General features: G+C 35.3%; 1 protein-coding gene across 1 annotated transcript in view; it reads right to left on the reverse strand.

Moving 5' to 3' along the window:
- Positions 1-17797, reverse strand: part of AHR (aryl hydrocarbon receptor) — a 66771-nt gene that overhangs the window by 21869 nt on the left and 27105 nt on the right. Inside the window, exon 3 of the mRNA XM_068404511.1 lies at positions 2371-2486. Coding sequence (XP_068260612.1) covers positions 2371-2486 — 116 coding nt within the window. The remainder of the gene's footprint in view (positions 1-2370; positions 2487-17797) is intronic.

Here is a 17797-nt window from a genome sequence, read left to right on the forward strand (position 1 = left end):
CCAAGAGAGCAAAATACCACAATGGCAGGTGCTTGTGTCCTCTGCTGACCTATTCTGCACAGCATTTCACCTCAGATGGTTGATATAAGAAGTCTGCAAGCTGCACAGTATCTAATACTGGCCCACATGTTAAAATTGGTTATACTGCTCTGTTTCATACAAAGCTATGTACAGCCCCTGTTCCTGGAATTCAATCACATTCTACAGTGCTCTGGTATGCAGTTCACCTTGAAACAGGATTGTTACTGCAGAAATCAGATGCCTTCTGTAAGCCAAAAGATTCTGTAAAATGCAAGTTGCTTGCTCAAAAATCTAACGTAACAAATTACTAGAAGTTTGTTAAAACATGCAGCTATCCAGGATATACCGATAAATGGGAAATCGGTTCTGATGGAGGTTTTGGCAAAATGCAATCCTAAAATAATTATCTTTGAAGGCATAATGAAATTTCTCAGTGAGTTTATTATTCTGGAGCATTGGAGATAATATTGCTTCTACAAAAACACTCTCCGTATTCCTAACAAAAAGGCAGTTACAAAATTGTTCATTACTGGTGAGAATTAAGATGTTTTACAAATTTCTTAGAGGTCATCATTTGACTTGCACTTCGTATCATAAACTTCTGCTTAGACTGTACTAGATAATGTATCTAAAATAAGACTTTGAAATAATTTAAACAATTTTAAAGGAGATGTAGTTTAATTCTAAAGGAGGCACATCTATGTATTTGATTTCTACTTCCACAGTATATTGAATTGGTAAGACAGTTCCTATGTTGGAAATTAAAGACACAATTTTCTGTTTGTTAGAAAACAAGAAAAAACATCTGATGAACAAATAAAAACAAATATAAACAATATGGTATATATTCATACCACCTTTGCAAAAAAATAGAGAAAGAATAAAAAAGAAATGTTCATCATCAGTTATAATTTATAGAAACCTGTGTGACATAAAAGACTTCTGAGCTTAGGCAGAAGGAAAAATTTTACCAATATTTACATCTTATTGATGCTCAGTATCTTCTAGAAAATTCCCACCTTCATCACTCATAATTTCTTACATTCCCTAAGAAAACTCTATCTGCATATTCATTCTCATAATTTTTTTATATATATAAAATATTTACAAAACAAATTCATTTAAGAAATTCAGTTCATTTACCTACTTCCCAAGAGGGGCAGAGTTTACAGTAACAAATATATCACTCATTTCATTGTCATACTAGAAAGCAGCTTAGTATAGCAGTTCCCTCATATCACTTCCATTCAGAAGTCATAAAAAATAACTGAATTTCACATCAAATAGATGCCTCCAATATAAACCATATCATGTACCTTTTTAGACAATTTCCATTTAAAAGCAAACTGTTCATCTGCAGTAACTCCACCACACTTCTTTGTCATACTTTATTAAGGTTAGAAAATTACATACGTGCCCCAGCTTTTTGGTTGGTTAGGAAACAATTTTCCACTAGCATTAGTTTACGGTAATTGTTTTGGGGGATTCTTTGAACCTGTTTTCATTTCTACCCTTTGAACAGCTACTTTAATTTTGTTCTAAGCAAACCATTGGCTCTGACTAACCTAATGATTTGCCACTTCTGATACATCCATGTGAAACCTGTGTACAAGACAGATTATTAACATATTTCAGATGGAGCTGCAGGTCACAGTAAAAATCTATTTTGTGAAACTAATTAGAACATTGGAATGCTTATATTAGTCATTTCTTGAGTTTAATCTGGACATAGTATTATATAGTTATATTTCATATGCTTTAACACTCTAGGACATTAAAACAGACTACAAAACAGACTATATAATTTAAAAAAACCCTACATTTCATTAATACTTTCCAGTAGTTCACACTGCTGAAAGTTATTGAAAGTATTCTAAAATTTGTCCTGAACCTATACTATGAACTCTGAGTTCTTTCAAACCACTGAGAAAACAAGATATTCTAGCAAGCCCAAGCTCTTTTAAAGAGAAATTGGTTTTTTAGACAATTAGTCACCAAATTTACAGGAGATGACTAACCTATCTGATCTTTATGAAGACTCTTTCTTTATATTAATATCTTTATTAACAATAGATGCAAAGAGATGGGAAAAAACAACTAAGAAATGACTCAGAGTTAAGAGGACCCTGTAGTCTAACACCCACACTTCAAAGTCACTACTACTACCAGAGAAAAGTGTAAGAGTTATATAATATTAACCTAAAGAAAAGGATGAAAGAATTTGAAAAATGAAGTTTTCTTATTGTCAATCTCATGAGTGCATAACTGGTATGTTAAATACAATATACCTTTTTTTTTTTTTTTTTTTTAATGTAAATCTTTGTATAATACATCCACTTCAAAACATACCTGCAGTAAGAGTTCTCCTTCCAGGATCTGCATCCCTTCTCCAGGTTTTGCTGTTCTACAGTTTTCCTGAATGCTATTTCTTTCTGGTCTTGTAGAGTCAGAAGATTTTAATGCAACTAGAAAGAAGAAAGAAAAAGATCTTTGAAAGGCTCACTAGAAATTTATGTGATGTTGTGCTGTTTTGTGTAAGAAAGAAATTTATTTTTAAAATGCTTATAAAGTCAACGTAATGAAAGATTTGTTTCAATGTCAAACTTTTTCCTTACCTTCAGAAATAACCCCCAAGTTTGCCATCCATCTCCTTTCTAAACTATAATACTTTCACAACAGAATCAGCATTATTGAAATGTAGTGATAGGACGAGGGGTAATGGTTTTAAACTGAAAGAGGGGAGATTTAGATTAGATATTAGGAAGAAATTCTTTACTGTGAGGGTAGTGAGACCCCGGAACAGGTTGCCCAGAGACGCTGTGGATGTGCCCTCCCTGGCAGTGTTTAAGGGCAGATTGGAGGGGGCTTTGAGCAACCTGGTCTAGTGGAAAGGTGTCCCTGCCTCTGGCAGGGGGGTTGGAACTAGATGATCTTTAAGGTCCCTTCCAACCCAAACCATTCTATGATTCCATGAAATCAATCCAAATCTCATTATTTTATTCCTTTCTTTTTCTTCTCCTTCTCTTTACTATATGGCTTACTTTTGGTTTGTGACTCTTGTTAGTAAAGGACATTTTTGTTTTCATGCAAAAACCTCCAATAAGCTGATAACAACTCTGCTTTAAGGTATGACAACACTTACACTTAATTCTTATCCCATCTAATTTCAGACATCAAACTATGGTACCTCAGATATAAGCCTGCTCTAGACCTAAAGCTCCCTTCAGAAAAAGGAGGGAAAGACACAGGAACCCTAACTGGATATTACACATTAAAGAAAACAAAGTAAAGAAAGCTATTTCAAACAAAAAGGCTTTTTTTTTTTTCTGCCACAGTTAAGTTTTAACCATTTAAACAATTAAGTGCACTTTCCAATTTCAGATAAAATACTAGAACCATGAATCACCATTATTCAGGTCACAAATATATCCAACTGAAAGAAAAATAATACTCAATGAATAAGGGATGAAGAATCAGACCAAATTGCTACAAAGTACCTGAAAGACATACTATCTCCCATCTCTACACTGTGTCTTCTCATGAACAGGATGCTGTCTAGTAAAACTAGATACTCAAAGGTTGTCCAGAACTCAGAATTTTTCTACTTTCCACATAGTTCTAAAAAGAAAAAAAAAAGTCTGCAAATCTGAAATTAGTCTGAGTGGGTCTGTAGTGTCTAAACAGCTTAAAATTTCTTGAGTAATTGTATCTTAAACCTTTACCATAAAACTAAACAACACCCCCAACCTTCTCAACCCCAAAATTTCTAAACTGCAAAGCATGGGAAATTTATAAAAGCAACTGCATTTCTGTAAAATACCAACAGTTTATCTCATAATGACGAGATATTCACCCTAAATTCCAAATTATTTTTCAACCTGCTGAAAACCTTTATTTTTCAGCTGCTCAGAACTTTAGTCAAGAATCCTAAAGAATTCTTGTTCACTCACTTTTCAATTACATTAAATGATATTTTACACTAAGTGTATTAACTGAAAGATAAATTATGCCTTTCAGGTTTTTTTAAGCTATCACTGCAGCTAACAACTTTCAAGCCAGACAGTTTTCATCAAAATATCCCTCAAAGGCACCGCAGAGGAAAAACATGTTCCAAAAAGACATTAGACTGATTAATCAGTCAGGAATTTATCTAAGGGTCTGCTTTGAAATTAAAACCTTAATGCTCTTCTTCCTACCAGATAGTCAAGAAGTCCTATGATAGGCCAGAGTTGCAATTGCAAATTCATTTTAAATTCAAGTGAGTGGAAGATGTAGCAATATTTTTTTTTCCTAAGCATTATTTTAAAAGGATATCTAGAACATTCACGAAAAACCCCTGAAGTCCAGTGGCAGTAGAAGAAAACTTATTATCCTTTTAATTTATGTTGTGTGATTATTGAGAAAGCCTATATTCAGCTTTTGAAGTTGCAAGTAAAGATACCTAATCACACTTGCCGTTCTGAAAAACAAATACATATAGGTGGGCTTTTTTCTTTTATAATGCACAAATAATCATCAAGGGGGAGGAATTACAGGTAGTTGACTAGTGAATGATGTTCTGCTCTACATCTATCAACTAACAGAGCTCTAGAGCTCAAACACAGCCTACGCACTGGTATGGCTATATTCCTCCTAACTTTCAAAGCCTGCAATAGGTACGTATGAAGTACATATTTTGTTGAATTGGAATCTACACCTTTTGCAGAAATCAGAATGTGGATGAAATCAAGCTATTGTAAACTGAGACAGATGGAAAATTGCTGACAATCTGGGGTAAAAAAAATGGAAGATACAGTGGAAATTACAGCTGTATACGTCATTGGGTGTGTACAACTCCTGAAAAAAAACCACACACACAAATTTACCTTGTTCTGACAGGTAAATCACAGGCCTGCCAGTGCCTGCTACGAGCCACCCAGTCACTGGAGTTTCTCCCTCAACACCCACAGGTAGGGTGAAGAGATCGCACTACAGGGGACTTCACATTCTGCAACTTTGGAGGTACATCACTAAGTGACAGCTCTAAAACATCCACACACTTAAAAACTAAGTTAGAAAAAGGTTAACTGTTCCATCTAAGGAAAGGAAAATTTTTATCATCCCTCTTCTCGACTAATAAAGGGGCATCAAAACTGAAGTGCAGAAGTTGCTTAGGTAGGTGTGATCTTCTGTTGATTTCATAAAAGCTAAGTTTCATTTAATAAATAAAAATTAAATTTTGTTTAGCTGGTACTAGAAAAAGTCAGTTTCACAAAAATCAAAAGTCAAATCAGCTAGAAGCACATAAATGCAACAACAAAATTGGATTCTTGTTAGGTGGAAGTGATAAAAATACAAATAATAACATAGGACAAAAAAACAGAAAAGATGACCAATTATTTCTGTTTGATACTTCTGAGAATAACAAGTGAGATATTCACACTTCACGATGAAAGTCCTTTTAGTCCAGCGGATCTAAACATAAGACTGAACACTGATATTTTAGATCAACAAGACTTGATAAATTTTAGTCAAGATTTTAAAAACAGCTTGTTGAATTTCCTATGGGAGTGACAGGGCAATGGAATGGATGATACAGAACTTTGAATAATAAATATTTAAAAGAAGGTTGTATTTTAAAAAATTAGTATTTATGGGAAGCACATATTTCAAACTAAGTATAAACTTTTTAAATGAAATTATAAGTGTAACTTGTAAACGTTACAATGCTAATGAGATTAAAGTACAGTAATTACCAGCCCTGTGTGATTAAACTTCTTTATCGATACTCTTCAAGCAGACCTTAAAAAAAATTGCTAGTAAGATTTTTAGGTTGAAACAAATACTATGAGAGTAACAAACCGAGACAACACAGGTCCCTGACATTGAGCAACCTCGCCTACCTGGATGCAAACTTGCAATGTGTCGTTCAATACAGTCAAATTGAAGGCCACCAAATCCCAACAAATGCTTGCCTTACAGTATGGGAGGGCCATCTTGCGAAGCAGTAATTCGGAAAAGACTTAGTCACTGTGCACAATGCTGTGGCCTCAGAAATACCAGCTAGAGATGTAGTAACAGATGATGATAAGGATAACTAAAGCTAAAAAGGGTAACTCATTCAAAAGTCATATTACAGTCAACATCACCTAGTTTTAAATCAGCCATGTATTCTGCTACTTCTCATAGTCTGTGTTACTCATGTAGTCAGACAAAATAATCCCAATAGTTTATTGCTTTATAATCTTTGAATCTCTGAATTAAGTACAACCTGTTTCAGCCTATCCCCTCTTAATTTTCTGCCACAGGAAATTAAAACATGAATACTCCCATGGAGTAAATAGAAAAAAAATCTCTGTAGATACTCTAAAAGACATTAAAGACACAATCAAATTAGTTCTCAGAATTTCCCATGAATAATGTTAAAGCAAAAAAAATAAAGCACAGTTGTTTATACCTGAAAAAAAAAAACAAACAGATTTTCTGCTACACAATTTTAGCAAGAGGGCAAAGTTGTAAGCACATGCTTTCCGAGTAGGTTAATGATTGTCACTTAATCCTATGTTCAGCAATAAGCATCATTTCCATCGTCCAGACTTTCCTCATTTGAAGTAAAAGCTAAATCCCAAAGACAATAAAACTAGATAGTAACCTTTAATAGGTTTTCTAAACACAGAGCAACACTATAGTTTCTCATACTTTTGTTTTACGGTTGTGAAATGCTTTAGCACCCAAACCGGCAAATGTACAAGACAGTCAGTTTTACATTATATCTACAAAGACAAATTACATAACAACGGTAACATCGGTGTTTACCAGCTCCTTATCTTCGGTTCTACCTGTTACATTCAGGTGATGAGAGATTTGTACAGAGATGTAGTGTACTTTATTAGACAAACAATATACCTGGGGGAAACAAAAAGTCTGACATACTTCCTCAGGTCTGGAACAGAAATCAAGCAATTGAGTTCTAACTACTGCCAAAAGCCATGTTTCATTTTTAAACCCTGTAACTATTAATTGAAAAATTATTTTCAATACCTAAGGAGAGCAGGTATTAAGCAGTCTTCCTGCTTTCCAGGAAATAACATTCAGTATGAGAAACTGCTTTGGGATATATCCTAAACTGCATAAGTTAGAAGCAGCATGCTGAACCAATTGATAATACATGATAGATGAATTTCATGAACTATTTGTTGAGATATTCAGAATTATTCTCCTTGTTATGATATAGAAAATCAGTATGCTTTGCAGCTGCCAGAGTTATAGGAATAAACACATCTAGGCCCTAACTGGCCTTTTAAAATGCATTTCCCTCAATATGAGACCTGTTGTTTCACCTTTCATGGGAGAAAATTCTCAGATTCTTCCTCTCTTCAAACCAGGTCCCTGAACTAAGATACACTTAACAGCAACTGTGATTACTCAGTGGATCCAGCTGGAAACAAAATCTTCAAGTCCTTCCCTCACTAGCTGTAAGGAGAAATCAACAAATTAACAGATCTTATCTGTTGTGAGTTAAGATTTAATCTTAACTCACAACAACAGGAGTATAACAAAGAATATGAGGAAAATTATTAAAAAAAATAAAGTCTATCCACCATCTAATTTAATCTCCACACTGTCCTCCAACAGAGGCCCTAGATCAGGGTGAACAAGGCCTTTGTCACCTTCAAACATTTGATCAGTAGGGTTTCTGTTTGGTAGATATGCTTCCCCCAGCTGCAACCCACAACAACTGGTATCCTCTTCTTTCCAGGCTGTCACTCCTGCTCTCAGTGAGAACTTTTTCCATCATTTCCTCGCTTGAGAGCCAGCTGCCTTGAAGTCCCATCTCCACTATTTCATCCAGTTCAGCTTGTAAAAATCAATAACCATGCAGCCACCTGTATCTACCAGAGCATCTTCAGCAGGAACCCTGTAAACACCGATTCCTTACTGTGTTTACCAGAAATTACAATACCAGAGAATCGCAAAATTGTCACAGAGCAAGTGCAAATACACTCTACAGGCATACTCAAGAGGGCACTACCTGTACTAATTGTTGCAAAGTTAATAAAGTAAATGGAGATGCAGAAAATTCAGCACAAGGTATATATCAGCAACTATCTGGCCAACTTTCTGATAGGTATTCATACAGAAGCCTGATTTAACACACAAATACTTGAGTTGTCTATTTTACTATTACTTTAAGAAAGTAATATTGGCAGTTAAACTTCTTAAAGTAATACAGAGAGGCATTCGAAAACCATTTCAGTTCCTCTTTCCATGAAAGAAGTGACTCATCTACAATACTTGTACAAATATTCAAAAGGAATATCAGTAAAAATGAAACTTAATAAAAATGCCTTTAACCTGCATGTGACTACTATTTTATGGAATATTCGGTTTTCTGGCCACAGAACAAGAGATGAGCATCCCTAGCAGTGCATATCAGGACACTGGCAATACTCAACTCAGTCAAACCAAGTTCTATTATACTGTTTTCCTCAAAACTAGAAACTACAAAATTTGGAAAAAAAAGTGCATTTTTGCAAAGCATCAGAAAGAACAACATGAACAAGAAAAAATAAGGAAAGGTAATTTTTTCTGTGTTGAGTGAATAAAGAAGTTTTTCTGACATAAATGAAGAGAATATACCACATTTGCAGGTGCTCAGCAGTGGAATCTGGAGAGATTATTCTCCACTGAAACCTGAGCATTCCCACACCAAATGTCTCTTATTATTATTAAAGGAGTGAAGAAATGTATGATTAAACAGACTTTCCATCTCAAAACTCGCCTAAACCAGCCACATGTTACAAGAGTGATGAATACAAACCAATTCAGTGATTGCTTCCTGAAAAGCTTCAAGGAAACCATGCCAAGATACTCTGTGGTTAGAGTATTTTCTCTTTTCCTACCTTTTCTTCGCCAAAGAAAAAGCAAACCAAAGAGCTTTTGAGGAGCCAGGTTAGCTCACCGCAGAGAGGTGTAGAGAAAGGATTAACAAGATGACAGATTTTAACTGGGCCTTTTAAAATCATATTGAGATGCAACAGATTACTTAAATCAAGCTGGAGATCATTTTTACTTTTAGGTGAATGATCCGTTCAAGCCTAAAACTGTATTGAAGTAACACATGCCTAATATCACAAGTATATCGTTAGCACATCAGTCATGCAGTCCTGGAATTTAATCTTAAAGAGCTTCCCAGAACTGCTTTACATCCAATTTTGGCATAGTTCCCACAATTTGGCCACACAGGTCAAAGTTTGCAGTCAGAGCCCATTCAGACTGTTTCATAACCTTTTCAGTAAAATTATAAATTCAACTAGTCTGTTCTAGATTACTTTAAAAAAAAAACAAGAGTTCTCATGAGGGGGGTGGTCTTACTTGCTTCAGCAACAATTGCTAACCTTCAACACAAAGTTCAACAGCCAAAACAAGACGAGGGCACTACTGAAAAAAGAGTTTAATATTAAACTCTTGCCTAAATCATTAACATATGCTAAACTGTTTATATGGGCAAAAGAGCCATTTTAAGTGAGAGAAAATATTATATATATTCATGTATCTATATGCAACCTTAGCTATCTTTATTACTTAAGATTATATGAAACATTTTGCACCTGCTATCTCTAAGACTGTAAAGGGAAAAACCTTTATGAAAGTTAAGTAACAAAGAAAAAAATGCAATTAATGATTTTTTGAAAGACAAAACATGCATTGATTGCATATTTTGTAAATAGCCACACTTGTACTAGATAGCATAAACTGTACATTTCATTAAAAAAACTTCCTAAAGCTTGCTCTGTAGTTTGAGATACAAGAGAAAATAAATACAATTCAGAATTGTCATAATTGATTCTCTAAAGTTTTAGTTATGTTACATAAAAGGTAAGATAGACTTTTGTGTAGGATGCATGTACAAGTAAAACATGTTACATATGGGGGAAAAAAAGAGTTTTCACCATATTTTGTATACTTAAGCTTTGCATTTCCTATCCCTTCATTTATGAATTCTGAATAATTTTCAAGATAGCTTTATATTGTTTATTTATATCCAACTAAAAGCTGAGCAAGTATTTACACTAAAATACTAAAAAAAAAAGGATGCAATGTATGGTAGACATATCCTTGCTTTTAATATTGACAAGTTTTTAATATTGAAGAGTTCCAAGTTTTCATTTTCTAATTCCAATGTCTTGGCCTCCAATTATTCTGCCATCTATTAACAAAATCTGAAAGCCATGATACGCATCAGCCTTTTTATGTCTTACATGTCTGAAGAGGAAACAATTGAAGCGCAGTCTTCCTTGTAAGCTGTATTACAATTTACAACACAGCTTGTAAATTACAGTAAACTGCAGATGGATGGATGTGTAACAACATGTATTTTCCATTATTATCAAAACACCAAAATGTAAATACATTAATAAAAATGTAAAAAAATACATCACTATTCTGACACAGTCCAGAGCAACATATGCAGAGAACAATTTACAAAACTAGTTATGGAAGTTGAATAACTGGATTTTGTAAACATAAGCAAAATGAGGGTGAAATTGTACATTTGGGAGTGACTAGTAACAAAGGATACCTTTTTCCTCCTAAGCATGTGAATGACTGAATGTGCCAAATTATGACAATACTGGAATTGCTTTCAAAGAATATATTTTACTTTTAAAGCAGAAAAACACCAATAAAACCCACGCAGGAGCTGCCTATGTTTTTATATTTCCATAACAAAAGCCAAACAAAGGTTAAAAAATTAGTAACAAACAACCTTCAACCTCAGAGAACATGGTGCTTTGATTCATGAGCATATTTTCACCTAATGCTAAGACATATAAACATGCCTACGTATTTAGGAAAATCAACTGAAAGAACTTATGAGCCATGGAAGACGGGTATTTCTTGATTTGGCCTCAAAGAAATCATTCATGGTTCAAGACAGAGAAAACACCATGAAGCAGTTATCACAAGAGGATAAACCATACTACCATGAATACTTTCAAAGAAATAGTATGTTATGGCTGGTGAAAGAAGAAACAAAGAGACTGAGGGGGAATAACACTTTTACCAGAACAAGTTTTAACAAGAGAGATGGGGGCGGGGGGGGAAGGGAAAGCCTGAAAAAATTATTTCCACTAATTAAAAAAGGAGAAGAGAATAAGGGTAAAAAGTGGTCAGGTTCTGGGAATTTCCTGGGCTTTTCAGTGTCAATAACTTAAGTGCTGTACAGATACAGATCGCCTACTGATGTGTACAAATCTCTAGAAAACAAGAATTTCCAGGAGTGTGTCTTGTTTGCAATGCAGATTTTGTTCCAGTGACTCAAACCAGAGTCCCTCAGTTCCGCAGACCCGCACTGAACATGATGCAAATTCTGCGCATGTGCACTCCTCAATTTTCAGTCCTCCAGTACTTTCTAGTTTAACCCAAATTCAAATCAAGTAAAATGCAAACTCATCAGCTATACAATCAGACACAGCAGAGAGAGCATAAGTTTACCCAGCTGTGAGGATGTTCAAGTATACAACAAATTTTCTTCAAGGGAGGAAGAAATGTAGAATTTCCCCCAAAATGCTTAGACTAGATAAAAAACGGAAAAAGGAAATTTTCGTCTCTAAACTGGATGATTCTGAGGGTTAAAAGAGCCTAAATACAAAAGGTTTCAATAGAAACTATCAGGAAACTTTAGGGGTTGCCACCAAAGCAACTACTACAATAAAGCTGTATTTGTTTCCTAGACTAAAGAGAACTGTTTATACTTTTGGTATAATCAAGATAAAGAACTTCCAATATTAAGGTTCTATTAAGAATTGTGCTTCGATGTTCACAGACCATAGACAAAAACAGACTTATAAACCAAAAATAAACCAGTAAATATTTTGTCGGCATTGAACTAAAATTACTCAAGGTACAGCTCCAGAACTTCCCAAGGGCCCGCTGTACTTACACTTCAGACATGTCTTCATACATATTTTACACTCAACAACAGAAAAGCGCAGAAGTGGTACACATTACTTGAACTGCTGCAGGAGTCTAAAATATTCTCTTCATTGCAATCAATATATAACAAACATACATGAGGAAAAAAACAGCACACAACGTTTTTCTCAATGCCAAGTACCACGGGTTTTGAATGTGTGATATTTCAGACTCACCCAATAAAACCCATCTAAATTTAAAATGAACTTGGGTTTCCCCCACTATACAAAAAAGGTCCAAAGTGCAAAATATTATTTTCCATTTATCTGTGACCAAATACTATGCTTAAATAATTTAGGACAAAAGCTATTTATGGCATAAGGAAGTCTGTTGCTTGCCCTTTCAAAATTGACATGTCTGTGAGCTCAGACCAGTGCTACTCGGTTTCCAGGTCTATGGCAAGGATACGTTTCCAATGTTCAGAGTTATAAATCATAAGATGGACAAAACTTGGCAGGAATATCACCTTTTTTTCTATCTAAACTTCAATCAAATTTCACCGGCCAAGACTCAAAGGGAGCCGCAAATTTCCCAGAAATTACATTTCTGGATCACAAGATTATTTATGAGACAGTAAGTGTGTTCACTGTTCTACCGCAAAAAAAAATATTAAAAAAAAAATCCAATATTGCTGCTTGGTAAAATTTACCAACACCACCAACAAACAAGAACAGAAAAAAGCTTTCAAAAGGTTTCAAAACCCTTCTGTATACCTTTTGTTGATAAACCACTTTATCCTGGAATACTGTAACATAATAGTTTAATTTCCTTTCAGTCTGGTTTTGATATGTTATACTTTAACACAGTATGTGTTTGAATATGTATCTACTATAGAAGATTTTTATTTAAATTTGTAAGTTAAATAATTTTATTAAATGCTATATCTGTAAAAAATTTCATATAAATGCTTATCAGGAACTTTTAAAAAAGTGTCTTGAAGTTACACAAAGGTGAACCAACAAGTCCGTAATTTACTTGTCATTTTACTGCACGTAAAGTTATGTGTTCACTGAACTGCAATTTCAATCATAAAACTCATTTATAATACAACTAGGAGATCTATTTTAATAGTTCATTGTACTGACAATCCATTGTTCTGCTAAGTGCGTAACTACATGGGTAAATAGAAAACAGGAGGAAGAAGAAAACCATAAACCCCTTCTTTCTAGCACCTGAAATATGGGAAAGCCTTACTAAAAAGCTCGCGCCCTCCCTTGTATCCTTTTTATACCAGCAGAAATCCTCTTAGACGAAATGAACCTTAACCCGTCTCTCCTACGGAAAGGTGAATACGTAACAGCAGGTAACCAGGACAGGAATTAGATCTTAGCTAATGAGTTTATTTGTGATGGGATAAATGTATAGCAACTTCTTAAGCCAGAATTTGGACAAGACACTGGGTTTCCACTGTTATTTTGGAGAAATATCACAACCTTCATAGTTAAATGTCTTGAAAGAATGATGGTTTAACTGCAACAGTCTCCAAAACCGACAGCTGTCTTTCCCCATGGCTTCAGCCACAGCAGTGTTTTAAGACAGCAGAACTACTATCTAAAAATGAGAAAGGCAATAACCAGTACAGCACCTGTGGCTCAGGTATATTTTTCACATGGTAACAGACACTTACACTTTCCAAGTAAATATAGGATTATAAACTACACTACAGCGTATATACAGGGCAGGATGTGCGGTGGCCGGAAAAGAAAAAGAGACAGAGACGCTGAAGACAAGGAGGAAGTTATCAAAAATATGCCTAAAAGTTGAGAGGATGGATGGTTTTGTGGTTCTGACACCGTCTTCCTGTGCGATGTGGTGGAAATCGTAGAGGCACCATACACTTCATTTCCTTAACTATGAAATCAGAATAACAGCACTTCTAACTCCAGCAGCACTGCAAGGATAAATGCAGTAAAGATTTAGAAGTTCAGATTTTCTAACCGGGAGAGATTTTAGTGCCTCATATGAAAATCATGTTAGATAACACACAGTTTAAAGCTCATGATTGCACAATATTTCAATATCACCTTTCCTGACAACTTTAGTTTGTTATACTGAACTGTAAAGTTTATGAATTAAAGACCTATGAGTGGTTATAGTCTAAATATAACAAACAAGGTCAAAATTTCAATGGCTTTCTACACAGACAGCAGAAAAAGGGAAACGAATTTTGGACTGGATTTCATCCCAGGCACTTTTACTGAAGACTGTACTTAGGGAGTCACACAGGACAGAGGCCTGTATTTTTGATCAAGCATCAGAAAGCAGAATTATATAGTGCAGCAAGCACTATATAACTCATGTTGTTACAGGTTAGACTGCGATGCAAAGGAAAACTGTATTTTATTCATTGCATCCTCCTAAGAAGGAGGAGTGAAGGAGAAAGGCAAGGAAGGCTGTGAAGAAGGGGAACTGGAGCAAACAGGCTAAAGTCTGGAAGAAGAGGACTTGAGGGAAACAGGAACCTCTGCCTCCTGTCATCTGCTCTCCCCCACAGGGATGCATTTCACAGAGGGACTGTTTTAGACTGTCCATGAGTGAACCTGTGAATATCTCCATTTTCAGACAGAAGTGGTCTGATAAAAATCACACACAAACCGTGGGTGGAAGTTTTGCAAAGCTTATTCCATTAACTCTAACATTAGAAGATATTATACTAAATATTAAAGTATACCTTAGATACATTACACTGAGTATTAACACACACTTGCTACTGGACAACTCATTTACTAGTCTTTCAGAAAAGTAACTGCTCAGTTGAGTATGAAGTGTATGAATACAGCCACAGCAAAGATAAAGCAAAAGACTAGTTTGATTAGTATGTTACCAGGCACATCTACAAGTTCTCAGACAGAACCTTTTTTTTTGCCTTAAAAAATATTTAAACATATTTTATGATTTTAAGATTCAAAATTTAATCTAGTTTTACTTATGATTTAAATAATCAGTCCGGTTAAGGCTCTATTCCCAATAATTCTAAACACAGAAACAATACATCCCTTTCATAGCACAAGCTTTTCAGTAAACAAAAAGTTACATAAAGTTGTCTTAATATTTTCAACACTTCCATTCTACTGTTAATAAACTGCCTCAGGAATCAAGATAGATACTCAAACAGTATTCATAGATACTCAAACAGTATTCATTAAGCATCACCACTTAACTGATCCACTGATACACACAAACAAAGCAAGCTCCTGCCTTGAGAAGATTGTCCTGCAGGGCAACCACACAAAAATAAAAGATGAGCGATAGTATCTCAGACTTCTATTACAAGATTTCAGTTTCTTGTTGCAGTTTCACACTTTAGAAGAACTACATGACTTGTGTGGACTTGCAGGTTTTTTTTGGTTGGGGAGGGGATGGGGGGTGTTGAGGGTTTGGGGTTTTTTTGTTTGTTTTCTGTTTGTTTCATCAGGGTTTGTTTGTTTGTTTTCAAACTATTTAGAAATACAACTTATTGTGAGAATCAGACAGCACAAGGGACCTTTATAGAGTTATGACACTACCTGGCCATAGAGCCGATAAGGTACCTATGATGTGTTGTTGCAGTGTCTTGTATCTTTGGAGTTGACAATTCTATACCACAATTTACAAGGGATTTCTATCCATTTCCACATAACTTTGTTCCGCAGTTTTGCAGAATATATGAGACTTTGCTAGATGCACAGAAAGAACAGCCCATTTCACTGTCCCTTCGTTTCACACACATTCCTTTCTTGTTTGGGAATTCCACATATATTTTTATTTCTAAAGAAACTGACATTTGAAAGGCTGTAAGTAAGTAATGACCATTTCCTCTCAAAATGCTTTTTGAAGCATAGTCAACCTTCACTGCAGCTGAAATGCCATTAGAAAGCTAAGCTGGAAGGTGCAATGTCTTAAAGGAGACAAACCAACATTTTCAGTTAGTAACTGCTGTAAGACTTGAGAAGGACCACATCACCACAGTAAATACCGAGCTAAATCTTGAGAATACTTAGTTCCTCCTCTTTTTTCCCCGAAATTCTAGTAAGGCTTATTTTGCTACTAGAAACCTCCAAATCTCCAGGGTACATTTTATCATGTCCAGCTTACTTCTCAGTTCTCCTGTGACACCACCACCCATTAACTTAAACAGCTCTTCTCCCTTCTCAGTGTTACCCTGTCTGGTATATTCATAGACAGCAATCATAACCCCTAGCTGTCATTTTGCCACGGTAAACACGACAAACTCAGTCATCTCCTGTAATATACACTCTCTAGGCCTTCTCTGCACTTGTTATTATACTCTTAAAACCTTAACTTGATTTTACAAACTGAATGACATCTCTCTCAGATCTTCTAGAGAATCTCAGTTGTTTTAAACTGAATTTGATAAATGGAGTAACCGTGCATTAAGGGAACAGACCATCCCATACTATCTCCAAGACTGCTTCAAGAGACTCCACCAAAATCTTCAGAAGGAAGAAACAAAGGACAACTAGTCCAACTCAATGAACAGTCCTCCCCATCACTGTAATTAAGTCTCACCAGAAAAGCTGCAACAAGAACAACTACAAGTTATAAAAACACTTTTCATCAGTATTTAACTGTAGCTACTGAAGTGAAAAACATTCTTAACATTTTAGTAGGTGGTTTGAACAGTTATTGTCTGGCTCCCAGACTTCTGAAAAGTTACGTAATAGGAAATACTGTTTTAACATGGACAATTGTAATAAAGATTGACATGGCTATAGGCCAGAGTACTGTACAACTCAATCCCAGGAGGCCAGATCCATATAAAGGACCTGATGCATGAAATTCGGGGTTCTATACGCAATATACTATTTAGAAACCTCACAATCTAAATACCATACATACTTCAGTTTCCTAAGTTTCACTCTAAGCCCCACCATGTATTGCTGCCATACCTCCCACTTCGCTCTGACCCCAAGCATGGTCCAGAAACTAGGTGTTCTCCTGACTCTCCTCCATATGGCATAAATCCAGGTTCTTTCTGACAGCTGGTAGGCACTGATTCTTTTATACGTCTGGAGAAAATTACATAGCCCTTTTTTACAGTATCAGGATATGCTAAACCAAGGTTTCAACCCCCCCTCTGCTACAGGTGGTTCCCACTCCTTTCTTCCACTGCCATAGAAGTAAGTCTTAAAGATGAGGGTACAGTAATACCTACTCTTCCTGTTGAAAATTTTCTATCATACAGAAGAGAATAAAAAAGTTTCCCAAGCCTGAAAGTTAAAATCCAAAAGTAGGCTCCCAGCTGGGGCACTGACAAAAAGGACAAGAGCAGTCCCTGATTCACTCCCTGCTGAAAGGGCCATTCTGCTTTTTTATGGGATGGGTGCTTCATGGGAAATGCACAACCTAGTCCAGAAAACTCAAGTTTTGAAAGGATTTTACATCAAGTAAGTTAAGTAAGAGAAATCAGAAGTCATTTAAGAGGGAGCATACCAAATTAATCTTGACAGCACATTTCTTATGATGTAAAGTGTTTTTCATAGATAAGGTAACATCAGTATAGGATATCTGCCACAGAGTGGACACTGAAATGGAGAATTAGCATTCACTGATTTTGGCCTCACATAGGAAAAACAGAAACAAGCTTAGAGCCAAAATCTGATGGCAGCTTTATTTATAATGAATGTAATAATGTGCATACATTTGCCTGTGAACACTTGCATGATATTAAACTTGTTTTTACAGTTACATAGATTGTTCAGGTTCTTACCAAGATAAATGTACTTTGGTTTCTTTGCTCCAAAATTTCAGTTAGAAGTTTGTGCCATGCCTTTATCAAATATATTCGGATTCATATTAGAGTAAGCACAAATCAACTCAT

Source organism: Nyctibius grandis, chromosome 7 (assembly GCF_013368605.1).
Source record: "Nyctibius grandis isolate bNycGra1 chromosome 7, bNycGra1.pri, whole genome shotgun sequence".
Lineage (NCBI taxonomy): Eukaryota > Metazoa > Chordata > Aves > Nyctibiiformes > Nyctibiidae > Nyctibius > Nyctibius grandis.